The sequence below is a fragment of the Ylistrum balloti genome, unplaced genomic scaffold (genome assembly GCF_031769215.1).
Source record: "Ylistrum balloti isolate Yb309-2 unplaced genomic scaffold, AGI_CSIRO_Ybal_v1 Utg370606, whole genome shotgun sequence".
Taxonomy (NCBI): domain Eukaryota; kingdom Metazoa; phylum Mollusca; class Bivalvia; order Pectinida; family Pectinidae; genus Ylistrum; species Ylistrum balloti.
This window is the reverse complement of record NW_026782373.1, coordinates 1-16,991: the sequence shown is the minus strand read 5'-3', so window position 1 is coordinate 16,991 and position 16,991 is coordinate 1. Positions and strand designations below refer to the sequence as shown.

Below are 16,991 nucleotides of genomic sequence, written 5' to 3'. Positions count from 1 at the left end.
TGACACAGAAAACAATACAGACTCTAATACTCTAGTACAGCATGACACAGAAAACAAAATAGACACTAATTCTCAAGTACAGCCTAACACAGAAAACAATACAGTCTCTAATTCTCTAGTACAGCCTGACACATAAAGCAATACTGACTCTAATACTCTAGTAAAGCCTGACACAGAAAACAATACAGACTCCAATTCTCTAGTACAGTCTGACACAGAAAACATTTCAAATATTGGGCCCTGTTCCTCCAACCCCTGGGGCCAAAATCCACTAACTAACAGAACTGATTTACCTTTAACCTAAGATTACTTAAGCCCAAAAGTTGGGCAAAAAATCAATCATCCCTACAAGGGAAGTAGGATTTTCCCTTTTTTCCCCTATTGGACCCCAACCAATAGGGCTGAAATCTGCCATTTATACAGAATTCATTCCCCTTCTCCCAAGAATGCTTCCGATAAAATTTGGCAAAATCCCATCATTCCTACAGGAGGTGTAGGGTTTTACTTGATTTTCCCCATTACACTCCACTACTCTAACCCCAGGTGGCCAAGACCCAGTTTTAGTCAAAACAGATTCCCCTCATTTAAGTATGCTTCAGACCAAATTTGGATAAAATCCAATCATTCTTACAGGAGAAGTATGATTTAAAAAATTTGCTGAATTTCCTCTATTTGGTCCTAGCCTCTCAGGCCCCAGGGTTAGACTCACACTTTATACAAAATCAAGTCCCCTTCCACCTTCTGACCAAATCAATATCTGCTCAATCGTTCATAGCTATTTTCACAAAAAGTTGACAGATGGATGCCAGAAGCTCCATTTAGGTGTATGCAGGTGTGTTATGAAAACCTTGTGGAGTTGCTAGTGAACATAAAACACAAAACAGTGTGGTGGGCTACTTTTATTGAAACAGCACTTTCAGTCATAAATCTTACACAAATATTCAAACTTTCATACCTGCTGTTCTGAACATCCTTACACACACACTCAAGCTCATGTGCACACTCTCCAATCACAACCTTCATTACATTGTAAAGTAATTGCTCTCATAGTTCCATGTGCCAACAATAGTAAATAAGGATAGGAACCTGGCACAAGATTCAAATTTCATATTAGTCCATAAATAATCTGATGATACACTCTACCTTGATGTGACCTAATTGTCGCTGTTATCACACAGTGTTTGTACCAGAATTTTCTTAAAAACATGAACACAATTAAGACATACCATTTCTCAGATATCTGACTTAAACATGCTTTAGGAAACTATTGTTGCTCCGGGCTGTTGATATTGACACAATGAAAAATACAAATTGTTTAATGACACTTTTTTTGGCCCTAACACATGGAATTCAGTGCCATTAATTGAACACATTTCAGAGTACTTGGTGCCAGCAAGTTATCAGCTAATTATTCTTCTACATCTTGTATACTAAGAAGTGGTATTTTACAGTTCACATTTAGGGAGGTCATGGTAATCAATTTAAACAAACTGTTCTACATTTCCTTATGAAACTGACCATTACAAATATTCTTAAAACTATGTATAACAAGCTTAAAAAATACACCCGTCCTAAGTTGAGCAACCATAACTGGATGAATTTCAGGCAGAAACTTTTTTTGTAATAAACCTAGTTATTGAGTTATTGTGGGGAAACCTATTTTGCAAATGCACCAAGGGCCATAACTGTAATCATGGGCGATAATTTTTGCTTATCAAACTTGACCTGGCTTTTATGGTAATAACATTCATGTGAAGTTTCCAATTAATCTGTAAAATGTTATTCAAGTTATCGAACGGAAACCTAGGTGTGGCCACCTGCCCCCGTGAAAACATAATAAGTCCCGTCTATCGATGGGTGTATAAAAATGACAATTTTCAGCTTTTACAAAGCAATAACAAATTTTTAGTCAATAGTTTGTTCAACATTCACAAATGTAATGGATTTTAAAGCATAAGAAATTATCATGCATCACCAATAAAATGGAAACAGTTTGATAATTTCATGATCAAATTGAAGTACTTGAAAACCATTAAATTTCATGAGGGATTAAAATAGGGGAATTCATATATGCACCCACTAGGTAGCTAAATAAACCGGATCTATTGAGCTACATTTCTCAACAGAATTTACTGTCAAAGAAATAGCAACATCTTCATAGAAATCATGATAATTGAGCCACACAGAATTTTGATAATTTTGGTTTTAACAAAGAAATTGTAACAATTGTTAAAAAACCACTGAGATAACAGAAAATGTTCTTAAAAAATAATGACACAAATTTGTTGATATTTCCGACATCCAACACATGACCTGGTCCCTACTTTTAACAACTGCCTTACTAACAATACATCAATACATTTGTAATTTGAAACATGATCTAGCTGAAAGGCATTCTAATATCTCAAACCTGGACAGTCAACTCAAAGATGTTATTACTTTAACACCTGATGAAAAATTAGCTATATAAGAACACAAAGCTAACCTCATTAACCTTCCCCAAGGTCAGTTGGAGTAATAAGTATCCTAAGAATGCATAACTATTAAAAGTGAAATATGTGAGAATTATGACCTGAAGAATTCTGCTTAACCACAGCTAAAAATACTTGGTCAATCCAACATAACATATGATCCAGTGTTTGTGGGACAGACTAGGAATTAACATTGTTACATACAGGAGTCCTTAAGTTGACCTAAGTAATATTAACAATACAACCTTATTTCTGTACCGGGCAATGGTAGAGAGGCGGTTTTCCCTCAACATTTCTTGAGGTAAGCTATAAAAGATCGAGCACAGAGTGACTAATGGTATATTTCAAAACCTTTCTTCTGATTTATCAATTTTCAAATAAAAATCCAGATTTTTGTTATAAAAGTTGATAGAAAACTTAAAAATAAAGAGATGAAAACAAGAAATATATGAAGATAAAAATCCATTTTACAAGACTAGAAATATGAAGCCCCCTCCTTTTCTGTACATGTGGAATGCACATCTAAAGTACATGTATAAATATGTGTGAAATATACACATACAGACCACACATTTCAAAACATTTTTCTGCGTTGGAAAAAATTTATTATTATGCATGTAAACCTGTGAAGTGTTGTGAGTGATGGTCGCTGACATATGCACCAGTCATTTTCCTCTGATCAGTGACCGACAATTCTCAACAAAGAGAATATCTTACACAGGACAGATCATGGAATTTGACACCAAAGGCTTTGTGAGAACTGATCACCTGTCTGATGACATACAAAACATACACATACTCATTATAATGAATGTCATTGCTGGTACCATATAAAACATTATATTCATTATTTTAATCAAATAAAATGTTATGTGTATGTTCAACATCTTGGGGATTTCTTCCATAATTTTCCCAGGGGATTCCCCAACTCATTTTCCAGAGGGGTTTCCCTCAACTATTTTCAATATTTTCTACCGGCCTTCATTATTACCTAATTTCCTTCCCAATAAACTCCTGACTAACTGAAGATGTCCTACCATTCTGTGTTTTCCTAATGTTCCCCCAATTTTACAGTGAACTGATAGTGATGCTAAAATTGACAGGAAAATCTATCTTTAATCCCCCATCCCCAACATATCAAATGATCACACAATGAGCCATGCCTAGTTCAACAGGCTGGTTATAGTATCTAGTAGAGAAACACTGTCAGGTCTGCAATATCTTGGTTTAGAGTGTTGGCCCAGGTAACCTCAGGTGAAGACCTGATGTTCGTGGTTCGACACTCATGCCAATGACAGCTTGTTTTATGCGAGAAGCTGAGAAACAGGCAAGACACTTTACCCTAATTACTCTGGATAGCATGTGATGGGTCTCCCTTATGGTGTTCAGTTAAGTAGCCACCTGCTGATACAAGGAGTCCCTGCCTCAAAATGACATTGGCTGTTCAGAGGGGCAACACACCCAACAAGCAACACAAGACACTAGGAATAACACCGATAAAATATGGACATTGTTCACTCATTAACAAGGACAACAGTATTAAACAAATTCCTCAATTTAAATTCCTACAACAATGATAGACTTTGAATTAGCGCTTCACTTTCAGTCCTACAGTGCAGACAAAAGAACATTTCCAAAATTTGTGCTTTTCACAGTTAACCACCCACCTCATTTATATATGGTTTGATAAAGTACTGCTATGGAAAGGTGAACAAGCTGCCAAGAAAACAAATTTCCAGTTCATAAACCAATGCCTACTCAAACCAAGACAATCCTTGACCGGATTCGATGAAAGTAACTAATTTCCTGATTGCACCTATTAAACATAACACATTAACAGCCTTGCTAGAAGAAATCTGCTGCACATCTCCAGTTGTGTACCTTGTGAATGTGGTGAGCAGGTAAAGAACACATTTGATCATTGCAAGGCCAAAAGCCTTAGTCAGCAGAACGGCGAGGCCGTCGGGTCCATTGTCTTAAAGAAATCCTTCATTTGGGGTTCTAATGCATTAGGTGTGACAAAAGGGGGAAGCTCTATGGTAGTGGGTAAGCCAATTTCCTTGTCAGGGGGTTGAGGGGGTAGGGGGCTGGAATCAACATTAGGAGAAGAACCACCTTCAGTATTTATAGTCCTAGGATCAAGTTTGCCTTTAACAATTAGGCGATTGTCAGTTTTGTGTTTAGCACTGTCCGTAGGTGGGGGTCGCTGATAGCTATTGTAACCAGATTCCCCCTTATCCTCACTGTCGAGCCCCAGGGGAGAACTGTAGTCCATGCTACTCTTTCGCTGCCCTGTGTATCTCTTATGAGCCACCGATTCACTAGCGGGTTTCCGTTTAAATCGTGGGTCATTTCTATAATCAAGCTTTGGCTTTGTATCTAATTCTTCTGTTTTCTTGTTTTCAGTGTCACTACTAGTCTGCCCAGTACTATCCCCTAGTAGAGGACGCCTGGGGTCGAGAGTCACAAGTTTCCTAGGGTCAGCCCCAACCGACCCTTGTCTCTGCAAGGAACGTGGATCAGTAAGCCGTTGATGTTCCATATCAGCAACAGAATGCACATCTTGTAAAACTTTCCTGGGATCAGAATTTGTTCTTGGATCTTTAAGTCCCATTCTAGGGTCTTGTGGACCCAAACGTGGATCTTGTGAACCCATTCTAGGGTCTTGTGGACCCATACGTGGATCTTGTGAACCCATTCTAGGGTCTTGTGGACCCATACGTGGGTCTTGTGAACCCATTCTAGGGTCTTGTGGACCCATTTTTGGACCCTGTGGACCCATTCTAGGATCTTGTGGTCCCATACGTGGATCTTGTGAACCCATTCTAGGATCTTGTGGACCCATTTTAGGACCCTGAGGACCCATTCTGGGGTCCTGTGGACCCATTCTAGGATCTTGACCCATTCTAGGATCTGACTGACCCATCCTAGGGTCTTGTGGACCCATTCTAGGGTCTTGCAGGCCCATTCTAGGATCTGGTGGACACATTCTAGGATCTTGAGGACCCATTCGCGGATCTTGAGGACCCATTCGCGGATCTTGTGGAGGCTTTCTAGGATCTTGTGAAGTCAAACGAGCATCAACTGATCTTGACATGGTGTCAGGCATCATGCCATTGGAGCTTGCAAATGTTTGTCCAGTCATCTGGCGACCTAGCCTTGGATCTGGAGGGTTACCATCCCGACTTATTTGTCTTGCCATCCTTGGGTCCAATGGCTTCTGAATGTCTTGGCGTTTGTTCATGCCAATATTAAGTAATTGCCCACGTTCTGATCCCTGGAAGCGAGGGTCTATTGAACGGGGCCCTTCTGCAGTATCTACACGAGGTTTTACCCTTGGATCCATGCGTCGGTCACTAGGTTGCACTGTGCGAGGGTCAAGCTTCGGAGTGCCTTCTAAAGGATCTGGCCCTAGTTGGGGTCTAGAGCCAACAGGCTTCACAGGTTTGGCAGCTTTCTGAGGCAGTGATTCCAAATAAAGATAGAATTTTTTAATACGAGGATCATTTTTAAACTGTGCGTTATGCACATCCATTCCTTGAGGGGGTTTGTTCTGTTGTGACTTGTCCACCGTAATTGGTCGGAGTTTATATGGAATGTCGCCCTCAGTAGAGTTGATGATGACAGGATCAGGGATGGATTTAGGACTGCTGTTTGTGGCCTGAGCAGGCATTGATGAATCCTTAGGAAAAGTTGGAGGGTTACTGTTGGTTGGTATACTGTAATACAAATTTAAGATTTATTGTAATTTCAGGAAAAATATATATAATACAAACAAGAAGCCCAGGGACCTTAATGGTCACCTGGGTCACAAAGGTTTTTGTAACATGTCATAGAAATGATTTTGTTAAAAAAGTATTATAACTTTAACTTTATTGTACACATAATAAAATGTAAATTGTGTATAATGGTAAAACACAGATATTCATTTATCAGAGGCACTCCAGAGAAATGTTTGTGGCTTAAAACAACTACTACTTTTAGGTTCAAGAGGACTTACTCAGGAGTGCCAACAGTTGTGATGCTAGCCTGCGTACGAATACTGTTAATCATTTGCATGATGTCAAGTGTAGATGACTGCGATAAGTTAGAAGGAACAGGTGTTTGAGGACTCTCTGGTGTTGGCTGTAAACAGACACAGTCTTATTGTACAAATCGAAATATTACCTCCTATATTAGGTCAAACAAATGTAACTTCTCAAAAGAGAAACAAATTTTACAAAAGAAATATAGACAACAGACAAACTGTCAAACATGAGTTTGGGATTGAAGCATTATTATTATATTTCCGAGATAAATGAAATTTTCAATGTGTCAATTCTAACATTACATCTAGACTTTTGAATTAAAGATTTGATCTTAATGCCATTTATATGATCTTTATAGGTTTTCCCTTCTTTTTCTTCTGTCCTTTGACCTTTCTTTTAATTATACGAAATCTGAAAATTCCTCTAAAGAAATAGTGATGGTAATTTTAAACTGTCAAATACAAGATGCTCGCATGTCAGCCATATTTTTTTCTGATCAGTTTAGCCATGCTGTGAAAGTACAGAATATTTTTCTACCAAGTGTTTTCACAGTAGAGCTGTTGTGACCTACTTTTTGCGACAGGTTTTTGAGGATGTCTGTAAGTTTAGGTTTGGAAGCTAGCACATCTTCTTCATCACTTGAGTACCAGTTGTCATCATCCACTACAAGACATAGTAATAAACAGTATAATTTCACATCAAGTATCTTTTTTTATCTAAATATTCCAGGTATTCGTTGCACAACATCAGAAATAGAAAGTGTGATATCAGTTACATTAAAAAATCAAACTTTCACAGTAAAGAATTAAAATTCCCCACATTTGAAGCATTCTCACAATGCTTTGTTGAACAACCAACCTGATAGGTCACAGAATTAAAATTCCCAATAATTGAAACATTCTCACGTAGTATGTTGGACAATCAAACTGATAGGTCACAGTAAAGAATTAAATTCACAACATATGAAACATTGTCACCAAGTTTGGTGAACAATAATCTTCAACAAGTAATTACTTGTACATCAAAGTAAGAGAAAAGGCCCACTCTGGTTTGGTTGGGGGAATTTAATTTAGAGTAAAATCTCCTATCAAGCTTCACTATTTGTACAATTCTGCATTCCAATCACCTCAGGATGTTACCTGCCTAATATGTGTGATAACCTGTCTTTCAGCCTCACCATCTGTACAAGTTTGAATCTACGCCACATAGGAACGTTACCTGTCCAATATGTGTGATAACAAGGAAATACTGCAAAGTTTCCTCCGACTCTCAATCCCTTTGGGGTCAGACCCACCATTTGTACAATTTAGAATCCTTACCATTTGGGAATGCTTACTGTGAAATTTGACAGAAAATTAGCGGTTAAATAGAAGTTACTTAAGATTTGTTTAAAGGATAATGACTGTTGCATATGTATAAGAATCAATATCTTACTTTTCTCATCTGGAATCTTATCAATTTTGTCCTCATTTTCTGTCTGTGTGTCTTTCGCTCCATCTCCCTGCTGGTTCTGTATACGGAGGAAGAGCTCACGCTGTTTAGCAGGAAGGTGAGTCAATGTGTCAAGGTTGAGTCCAAGGGTAGATAACTTTCTCTCGTTAGTTTCCTCTTCAGCAGCTGTCATCTCTGACCCCGCTTTATCAGGCTCAGTTTCCGATTGTTCTGTTTTCACCAAGTCTGCATCATATTTGATATGTTTGTGACTTAATAAATTTATTTAGTCAGTTTAAGTAAACAAGACTGGTTGAGTACTACAATGTATTTTCATGTCTCGCCAGGTTTTGGGTCACATAAATGCTACAGCCTGAATTTGAAGGCAAACCTTGTCAGCATTAAATGGTAAAATATTGTGATATTTTCTTAAAACTTTAGATATTCCTGAATTGTTTTATTCTAAAGAAATAAAAAAAATCATCTTGCCAAACAAAATCATTTATCTTCGACTGTAAAACAGGGCAATAACATTGTTCAGGAAAAATCTCGTCAAAAAATTTGTCAAAAATGATTGACCATTCTGATCTGACTGACAATATTACTGATCTTTCTCACCAAACTGACAAAACTTATTCATCTTTCTCATCCAACTGACAAAAAACTGGTCCAGTCTCTTTAGTTGCAATTAAGACCTTATCTCAAAAATTATCTATTTATCTCACATACATGTACAGCAGAACATGGATAAGTTGAAGGGACCAAATGAAATATTTGATTTATCCAATGGTTCAACTAAGCTGTATTTCTATGAATGGAGACATTTTGCATTGTTGATTGACCCAATTTTTATCGGTTATTTACCTGAAACATTTTTTATAGCACGGCTTAAAGCAGTGAATAAGTAATAAATAAATAAAGACTTTATATCTTTAAGAGTAACAAGTCCCGTCAACAATATTTGAAAATAAAACTCAATAAATACGTACTCATGAACATTTTACACTGATGTAACATCGATAGCAATGAGATAGGTTACGAAAAGGTGAAGGCCCCAGCTGCATCACAGAAGTATAACTTTACATTTACAGTACCCTAAGAGCGTAACAGTAAAATAGAATAAAATAAAACTTGACCAGCGCCTTAATTAATGATCATGTCTATTTTGAACCCAGTTTTTAAATTATACCTGTTCTTGTTTCAAATAATCTAAGATTGTCCAAAAGTACAAGGAAGGAAAACATGAGCTATTCGGTAATAAATTTACCTACAAGCCCAAATATTAATGACACATTCTGTTCTATATTGTCCCATTAAAATGATATACATATAGCAAGAATGTTACATTATTTGCTAATTTTTGCGGTGAAAAATGTCTAATATTTTAAAATCAGTGAGCAGTGTAAATCGTACAAAACTAGGTACTGGTTTCAACAACTTGGTTAAATCCTTTCAGCACTGGGTATTCTCCTGCCTTAGTTAAATACTGTTAGTGAAATTGAAACTGATTTCTACACAATATTGTTGAAGTTGTAAGATGTATTTACCGTTCATATTGCGGCCACTATCCTCAACTTTCGCGTCGGCTATGGTGCTAGTGATATCCTCTCCACTCTTGTCATCAATTTGCTGACTGGCAGGGGCGGGACTGGGCTCATGAGGGGGGCTCATGACTTTCTCACCAGAAGGGCCATGGATTCCTTGTTGGGGGTTGAAGGGTCCGGTCTGGTTAGTGCCTTGCGGTTGCGAAGACATGTTTTGCAATGGTCCAGGTGTTGCCATGTTTTGTAGTCCAGGGGTTCCCATGTTCTGGGGTCCAGGAGGTCTCATATTTTGTGGTCCAGGTGGTCCTCTGTTTTGTTGGAGGACCTGAGGAGCAGCCTGTCGTAAAAGGGCACCAACAAGAGCTACTGCTGGGTTCATAGTAGCAGAAGAAACAGGTGGGTTCTGCATTGGAGGACCCTGCATATGAGGTCTAGGCATTGGTGGGCCCTGCATGGAAGGCATAGGAGGCCCCTGCATGAGAGGGCCAGACATTGGGGGCCCATGTGGATGAGGTCCAGGCATAGGTGGGCCCTGTTGACGAGGCCCTGGCATTGGAGGTACCTGCTGATGAGGACCTGGGGGTCCTTGCTGATGAGGCCCGGACATTGGAGGTCCTTGCTGGTGGGGACCATGCATGGGTGGACCCTGTTGGTTTGGTCCTGACATCTGTGGACCTTGCTGATGAGACATATGTGGTCCCTGCATTGGAGGAGGCTGATTCATGTCTGTGTAGAATCCACTGGGCCTGAAAAGGAAATGTCCTCAGTATCAGTTATAGTCACCGTATCACCAGTGTCTGTATAGGGGCTATTGTTGTATGTCCTCAGTATCAGTTATAGTCACCGTATCACCAGTGTTTGTATAGGGGCTATTGTTGTATGTCCTCAGTATCAGTTATAGTCACCGTATCACCAGTGTCTGTATAGGGGCTATTGTTGTATGTCCTCAGTATCAGTTATAGTCACCGTATCACCAGTGTTTGTATAGGGGCTATTGTTGTATGTCCTCAGTATCAGTTATAGTCACCGTATCACCAGTGTCTGTATAGGGGCTATTGTTGTATGTCCTCAGTATCAGTTATAGTCACCGTATCACCAGTGTTTGTATAAGGGCTATTGTTGTATGTCCTCAGTATCAGTTATAGTCACCGTATCACCAGTGTCTGTATAGGGGCTATTGTTGTATGTCCTCAGTATCAGTTATAGTCACTGTATCAGTTATAGTCACGGTATCACCAGTGTCTGTATAGGGGCTATTGTTGTATGTCCTCAGTATCAGTTATAGTCACCGTATCACCAGTGTCTGTATAGGGGCTATTGTTGTATGTCCTCAGTATCAGTTATTGTCAACGTATCACCAGTGTCTGTATAGGGGCTATTGTTGTTTGTCCTCAGTATCAGTTATAGTCACTGTATCACCAGTGTCTGTATAGGGGCTATTGTTGAATGTCCTCAGTATCAGTTATAGTCACGGTATCACCAGTGTCTGTATAGGGGCTATTGTTGAATGTCCTCAGTATCAGTTATTGTCACCGTATCACCAGTGTCTGTATAGGGGCTATTGTTGTATGTCCTCAGTATCAGTTATAGTCACTGTATCAGTTATAGTCACCGTATCACCAGTGTCTGTATAGGGGCTATTGTTGTATGTCCTCAGTATCAGTTATAGTCACCGTATCACCAGTGTCTGTATAGGGACTATTGTTGTATGTCCTCAGTATCAGTTATTATCACCGTATCACCAGTGTCTGTATAGGGGCTATTGTTGTATGTCCTCAGCATCAGTTAAAGTCACTGTATCAGTTATAGTCACGGTATCACCAGTGTCTGTATCGGGGCTATTGTTGTATGTCCTCAGTATCAGTTATTGTAACCATATCACCAGTGTCTGTATAGGGGCTATTATTGTATGTCCTCAGTATCAGTTATAGTCACCGTATCACCAGTGTCTGTATAGGAGCTATTGTTGTATGTCCTCAGTATCAGTTATAGTCACCGTATCACCAGTGTCTGTATGGGAGCTATTGTTGTATGTCCTCAGTATCAGTTATAGTCACAGTATCACCAGTGTCTGTATGGGAGCTATTGTTGTATGTCCTCAGTATCAGTTATAGTCACAGTATCACCAGTGTCTGTATGGGAGCTATTGTTGTATGTCCTCAGTATCAGTTATAGTCAACGTTTCACCAGTGTCTGTATGGGAGCTATTGTTGTATGTCCTCAGTATCAGTTATAGTCACTGTATCACCAGTGTTTGATTAGGGGCTATTGTTGTATGTCCTCAGTATCAGTTATTGTCACCGTATCACCAGTGTCTGTATAAGGGCTATTGTTGTATGTCCTCAGTATCATTTATAGTCACCGTATCACCAGTGTCTGTATAGGGGCTATTGTTGTATGTCCTCAGTATCAGTTATAGTCACCGTATCACCAGTGTCTGTATAGGGGCTATTGTTGTATGTCCTCAGTATCAGTTATAGTCACCGTATCACCAGTGTCTGTATAGGGGCTATTGTTGTATGTCCTCAGTATCAGTTATTGTCACCGTATCACCAGTGTCTGTATAGGGGCTATTGTTGTATGTCCTCAGTATCAGTTATAGTCACCGTATCACCAGTGTTTGTATGGGAGCTATTGTTGTATGTCCTCAGTATCAGTTATTGTCACCGTATCACCAGTGTCTGTATGTATTGTTGTATGTCCTCAGTATCAGTTATTGTCAACGTATCACCAGTGTCTGTATAGGGGCTATTGTTGTTTGTCCTCAGTATCAGTTACAGTCACCGTATCACCAGTGTCTGTATAGGGGCTATTGTTGTATGTCCTCAGTATCAGTTATAGTCACCGTATCACCAGTGTCTGTATAGGGGCTATTGTTGTATGTCCTCAGTATCAGTTATTGTCACCGTATCACCAGTGTCTGTATAGGGGCTATTGTTGTATGTCCTCAGTATCAGTTATAGTCACTGTATCAGTTATAGTCACCGTATCACCAGTGTCTGTATAGGGGCTATTGTTGTATGTCCTCAGTATCAGTTATAGTCACCGTATCACCAGTGTCTGTATAGGGGCTATTGTTGTATGTCCTCAGTATCAGTTATAGTCACCGTATCACCAGTGTCTGTATAGGGGCTATTGTTGTATGTCCTCAGTTATCAGTTATCACCAGTGTCACTGTATCAGTTATAGTTATAGTCACGGTATCACCAGTGTCTGTATCGGGGCTATTGTTGTATGTCCTCAGTATCAGTTATTGTAACCATATCACCAGTGTCTGTATAGGGGCTATTATTGTATGTCCTCAGTATCAGTTATAGTCACCGTATCACCAGTGTCTGTATAGGGGCTATTGTTGTATGTCCTCAGTATCAGTTATAGTCACCGTATCACCAGTGTCTGTATGGGAGCTATTGTTGTATGTCCTCAGTATCAGTTATAGTCACAGTATCACCAGTGTCTGTATGGGAGCTATTGTTGTATGTCCTCAGTATCAGTTATAGTCACAGTATCACCAGTGTCTGTATGGGAGCTATTGTTGTATGTCCTCAGTATCAGTTATAGTCAACGTTTCACCAGTGTCTGTATGGGAGCTATTGTTGTATGTCCTCAGTATCAGTTATTATCACCGTATCACCAGTGTCTGTATAGGGGCTATTGTTGTATGTCCTCAGTATCAGTTATAGTCACCGTATCACCAGTGTTTGTATGGGAGCTATTGTTGTATGTCCTCAGTATCAGTTATTGTATCAGTTATAGTCACCGTATCACCAGTGTCTGTATAGGGGCTATTGTTGTATGTCCTCAGTATCAGTTATAGTCACCGTATCACCAGTGTCTGTATAGGGGCTATTGTTGTATGTCCTCAGTATCAGTTACAGTCACCGTATCACCAGTGTCTGTATAGGGGCTATTGTTGTATGTCCTCAGTATCAGTTATAGTCACTATTGTTGTATGTCGTATCACCAGTGTCTGTATTGGGGCTATTGTTGTTTGTCCTCAGTATCAGTTATAGTCACCGTATCACCAGTGTCTGTATGGGAGCTATTGTTGTATGTCCTCAGTATCAGTTATAGTCACCATATCACCAGTGTCTGTATGGGAGCTATTGTTGTATGTCCTCAGTATCAGTTATTGCCACCGTATCACCAGTGTCTGTATCACCAGTGTCTGTATGGGAGCTATTGTTGTATGTCCTCAGCATCAGTTATAGTCACTGTATCAGTTATAGTCACGGTATCTCCAGTGTCTGTATAGGGGCTATTGTTGAATATCCTCAGTATCAGTTATAGTCACCGTATCACCAGTGTCTGTATAGGGGCTATTGTTGTATGTCCTCAGTATCAGTTATAGTCACCGTATCACCAGTGTATGTATAGGGGCTATTGTTGTATGTCCTCAGTATCAGTTATTGTCAACGTATCACCAGTGTCTGTATAGGGGCTATTGTTGTTTGTCCTCAGTATCAGTTATAGTCACCGTATCACCAGTGTCTGTATAGGGGCTATTGTTGTATGTCCTCAGTATCAGTTATTGTCACCGTATCACCAGTGTCTGTATAGGGGCTATTGTTGTATGTCCTCAGTATCAGTTATAGTCACTGTATCACCAGTGTCTGTATAGGGACTATTGTTGTATGTCCTCAGTATCAGTTATTATCACCGTATCACCAGTGTCTGTATAGGGGCTATTGTTGTATGTCCTCAGAATCAGTTATAGTCACTGTATCACCAGTGTCTGTATAGGGGCTATTGTTGTATGTCCTCAGTATCAGTTATAGTCACTGTATCAGTTATAGTCACAGTGTCTGTATAGGGGCTATTGTTGTATGTCCTCAGTATCATTTATAGTCACCGTATCACCAGTGTCTGTATAGGGGCTATTGTTGTATGTCCTCAGTATCAGTTATAGTCACCGTATCACCAGTGTCTGTATAGGGGCTATTGTTGTATGTCCTCAGTATCAGTTATAGTCACCGTATCACCAGTGTCTGTATGGGAGCTATTGTTGTATGTCCTCAGTATCAGTTATAGTCACCGTATCACCAGTGTCTGTATGGGAGCTATTGTTGTATGTCCTCAGTATCAGTTATAGTCACCGTATCACCAGTGTTTGTATGGGAGCTATTGTTGTATGTCCTCAGTATCAGTTATTGTCACTGTATCACCAGTGTCTGTATAGGGGCTATTGTTGTATGTCCTCAGTATCAGTTATAGTCACCTATTGTTGTATGTCCTCAGTATCAGTTATAGTCACGTCACATCAGTTATAGTCACCGTATCACCAGTGTCTGTATAGGGGCTATTGTTGTATGTCCTCAGTATCAGTTATAGTCACCGTATCACCAGTGTTTGTATGGGAGCTATTGTTGTATGTCCTCAGTATCAGTTATTGTCACTGTATCACCAGTGTCTGTATAGGGGCTATTGTTGTATGTCCTCAGTATCAGTTATTGTCAATGTATCACCAGTGTCTGTATAGGGGCTATTGTTGTATGTCCTCAGTATCAGTTATTGTCACCGTATCACCAGTGTCTGTATAGGGGCTATTGTTGTATGTCCTCAGTATCAGTTATAGTCACTGTATCAGTTATAGTCACGGTATCACCAGTGTCTGTATAGGGGCTATTGTTGTATGTCCTCAGTATCAGTTATAGTCACGGTATCACCAGTGTCTGTATAGGGGCTATTGTTGTATGTCCTCAGTATCAGTTATAGTCACATCACCAGTGTCTGTATAGGGGCTATTGTTGTATGTCCTCAGTATCAGTTATAGTCACCGTATCACCAGTGTCTGTATATAGGGGCTATTGTTGTATGTCCTCAGTATCAGTTATAGTCAGTCACACGTATCACCAGTGTCTGTATAGGGGCTATTATTGTATGTCCTCAGTATCAGTTATAGTCACCGTATCACCAGTGTCTGTATAGGGGCTATTGTTGTATGTCCTCAGTATCAGTTATAGTCACCGTCACCAGTGTATATTGTTGTATGTCCTCAGTATCAGTTATAGTCACCGTATCACCAGTGTCTGTATAGGTGCTATTGTTGTATGTCCTCAGTATCAGTTATAGTCACTGTATCACGAATATCACCAGTGTCTGTATAGGTAATATTGTTGTTTGTCCTCAGTATCTGTTATAGTCTCTCCGTATCACCAGTGTCTGTATAGGGGCTATTGTTGTATGTCCTCAGTATCAGTTATAGTCACCGTATCACCAGTGTCTGTATAGGGGCTATTGTTGTATGTCCTCAGTATCAGTTATAGTCACCGTATCACCAGTGTCTGTATAGGGGCTATTGTTGTATGTCCTCAGTATCAGTTATAGTGTCTGTATAGGGGCTATTGTTGTATGTCAGTATCAGTTATAGTCACGTATCACCAGTGTCTGTATAGGGGCTATTGTTGTATGTCCTCAGTATCAGTTATAGTCACTATCACCAGTGTCTGTATAGGGGCTATTGTTGTATGTCCTCAGTCAGTTATAGTCACCGTATCACCAGTGTCTGTATAGGGGCTATTGTTGTATGTCCTCAGTATCAGTTATAGTCACCGTATCACCAGTGTCTGTATAGGGGCTATTGTTGTATGTCCTCAGTATCAGTTATAGTCACCGTATCACCAGTGTCTGTATAGGGGCTATTGTTGTATGTCCTCAGTATCAGTTATAGTCACCGTATCACCAGTGTCTGTATAGGGGCTATTGTTGAATGTCCTCAGTATCATTTATAGTCACCGTATCACCAGTGTCTGTATAGGGGCTATTGTTGTATGTCCTCAGTATCAGTTATAGTCACCGTATCACCAGTGTCTGTATAGGGGCTATTGTTGTATGTCCTCAGTATCAGTTATAGTCACCGTATCACCAGTGTCTGTATAGGGGCTATTGTTGTATGTCCTCAGTATCAGTTATAGTCACTGTATTATAGTCAGTATCACCAGTGTCTGTATAGGGGCTATTGTTGTATGTCCTCAGTATCAGTTATTGTCACCGTATCACCAGTGTCTGTATAGGGGCTATTGTTGTATGTCCTCAGTATCAGTTATTGTCACAGTATCACCAGTGTCTGTATAGGGGCTATTGTTGTATGTCCTCAGTATCAGTTATAGTCACTGTATCAGTATCACCAGTCACAGTTATAGTCACCGTATCACCAGTGTCTGTATAGGTGCTATTGTTGTATGTCCTCAGTATCAGTTATAGTCACCGTATCACCAGTGTCTGTATAGGGGCTATTGTTGTATGTCCTCAGTATCAGTTATAGTCATAGGGGCTATTGTTGTATGTCCTCATATCAGTTATAGTCACCATTGTTGTATGTCCTCAGTCACCGTATCACCAGTGTCTGTATAGGGGCTATTGTTGTATGTCCTCAGTATCAGTTATAGTGACCGTATCACCAGTGTCTGTATAGGGGCTATTGTTGTATGTCCTCAGTATCAGTTATAGTCACCGTATCACCAGTGTCTGTATAGGGGCTATTGTTGTATGTCCTCAGTATCAGTTATAGTCACCGT

At 39.7% G+C, this 16,991-nt stretch overlaps 1 protein-coding gene across 1 annotated transcript; it reads right to left on the bottom strand.

Moving 5' to 3' along the window:
- Positions 1-886: 886 nt before the first annotated feature.
- Positions 887-10,214, bottom strand: LOC132556925 (uncharacterized). The gene is made up of 5 exons (XM_060221379.1): positions 9,478-10,214; positions 7,934-8,176; positions 7,071-7,162; positions 6,472-6,596; positions 887-6,190 (listed from the first exon to the last, which is right to left on the bottom strand). Exons 1-5 carry the CDS (start codon positions 10,196-10,198, stop codon positions 4,414-4,416), a joined length of 2,958 nt encoding a protein of 985 aa, XP_060077362.1. The 5' UTR covers positions 10,199-10,214; the 3' UTR covers positions 887-4,413.
- Between the last annotated feature and the right edge of the window lie 6,777 nt (positions 10,215-16,991).

Coding starts and splice junctions, on each gene's coding strand:
- LOC132556925 (XM_060221379.1), bottom strand. CDS start 10,198: ATGAATCAGCCTCCTCCAATGCAGGGACCACATATGTCTCATCAGCAA. Junction 8,177..9,477: donor TAGTGGCCGCAATATGAACG/GTAAATACATCT, acceptor AATATGATGCAG/ACTTGGTGAAAACAGAACAA. Junction 6,597..7,070: donor TCAAAAACCTGTCGCAAAAA/GTAGGTCACAAC, acceptor GTCTGTTTACAG/CCAACACCAGAGAGTCCTCA.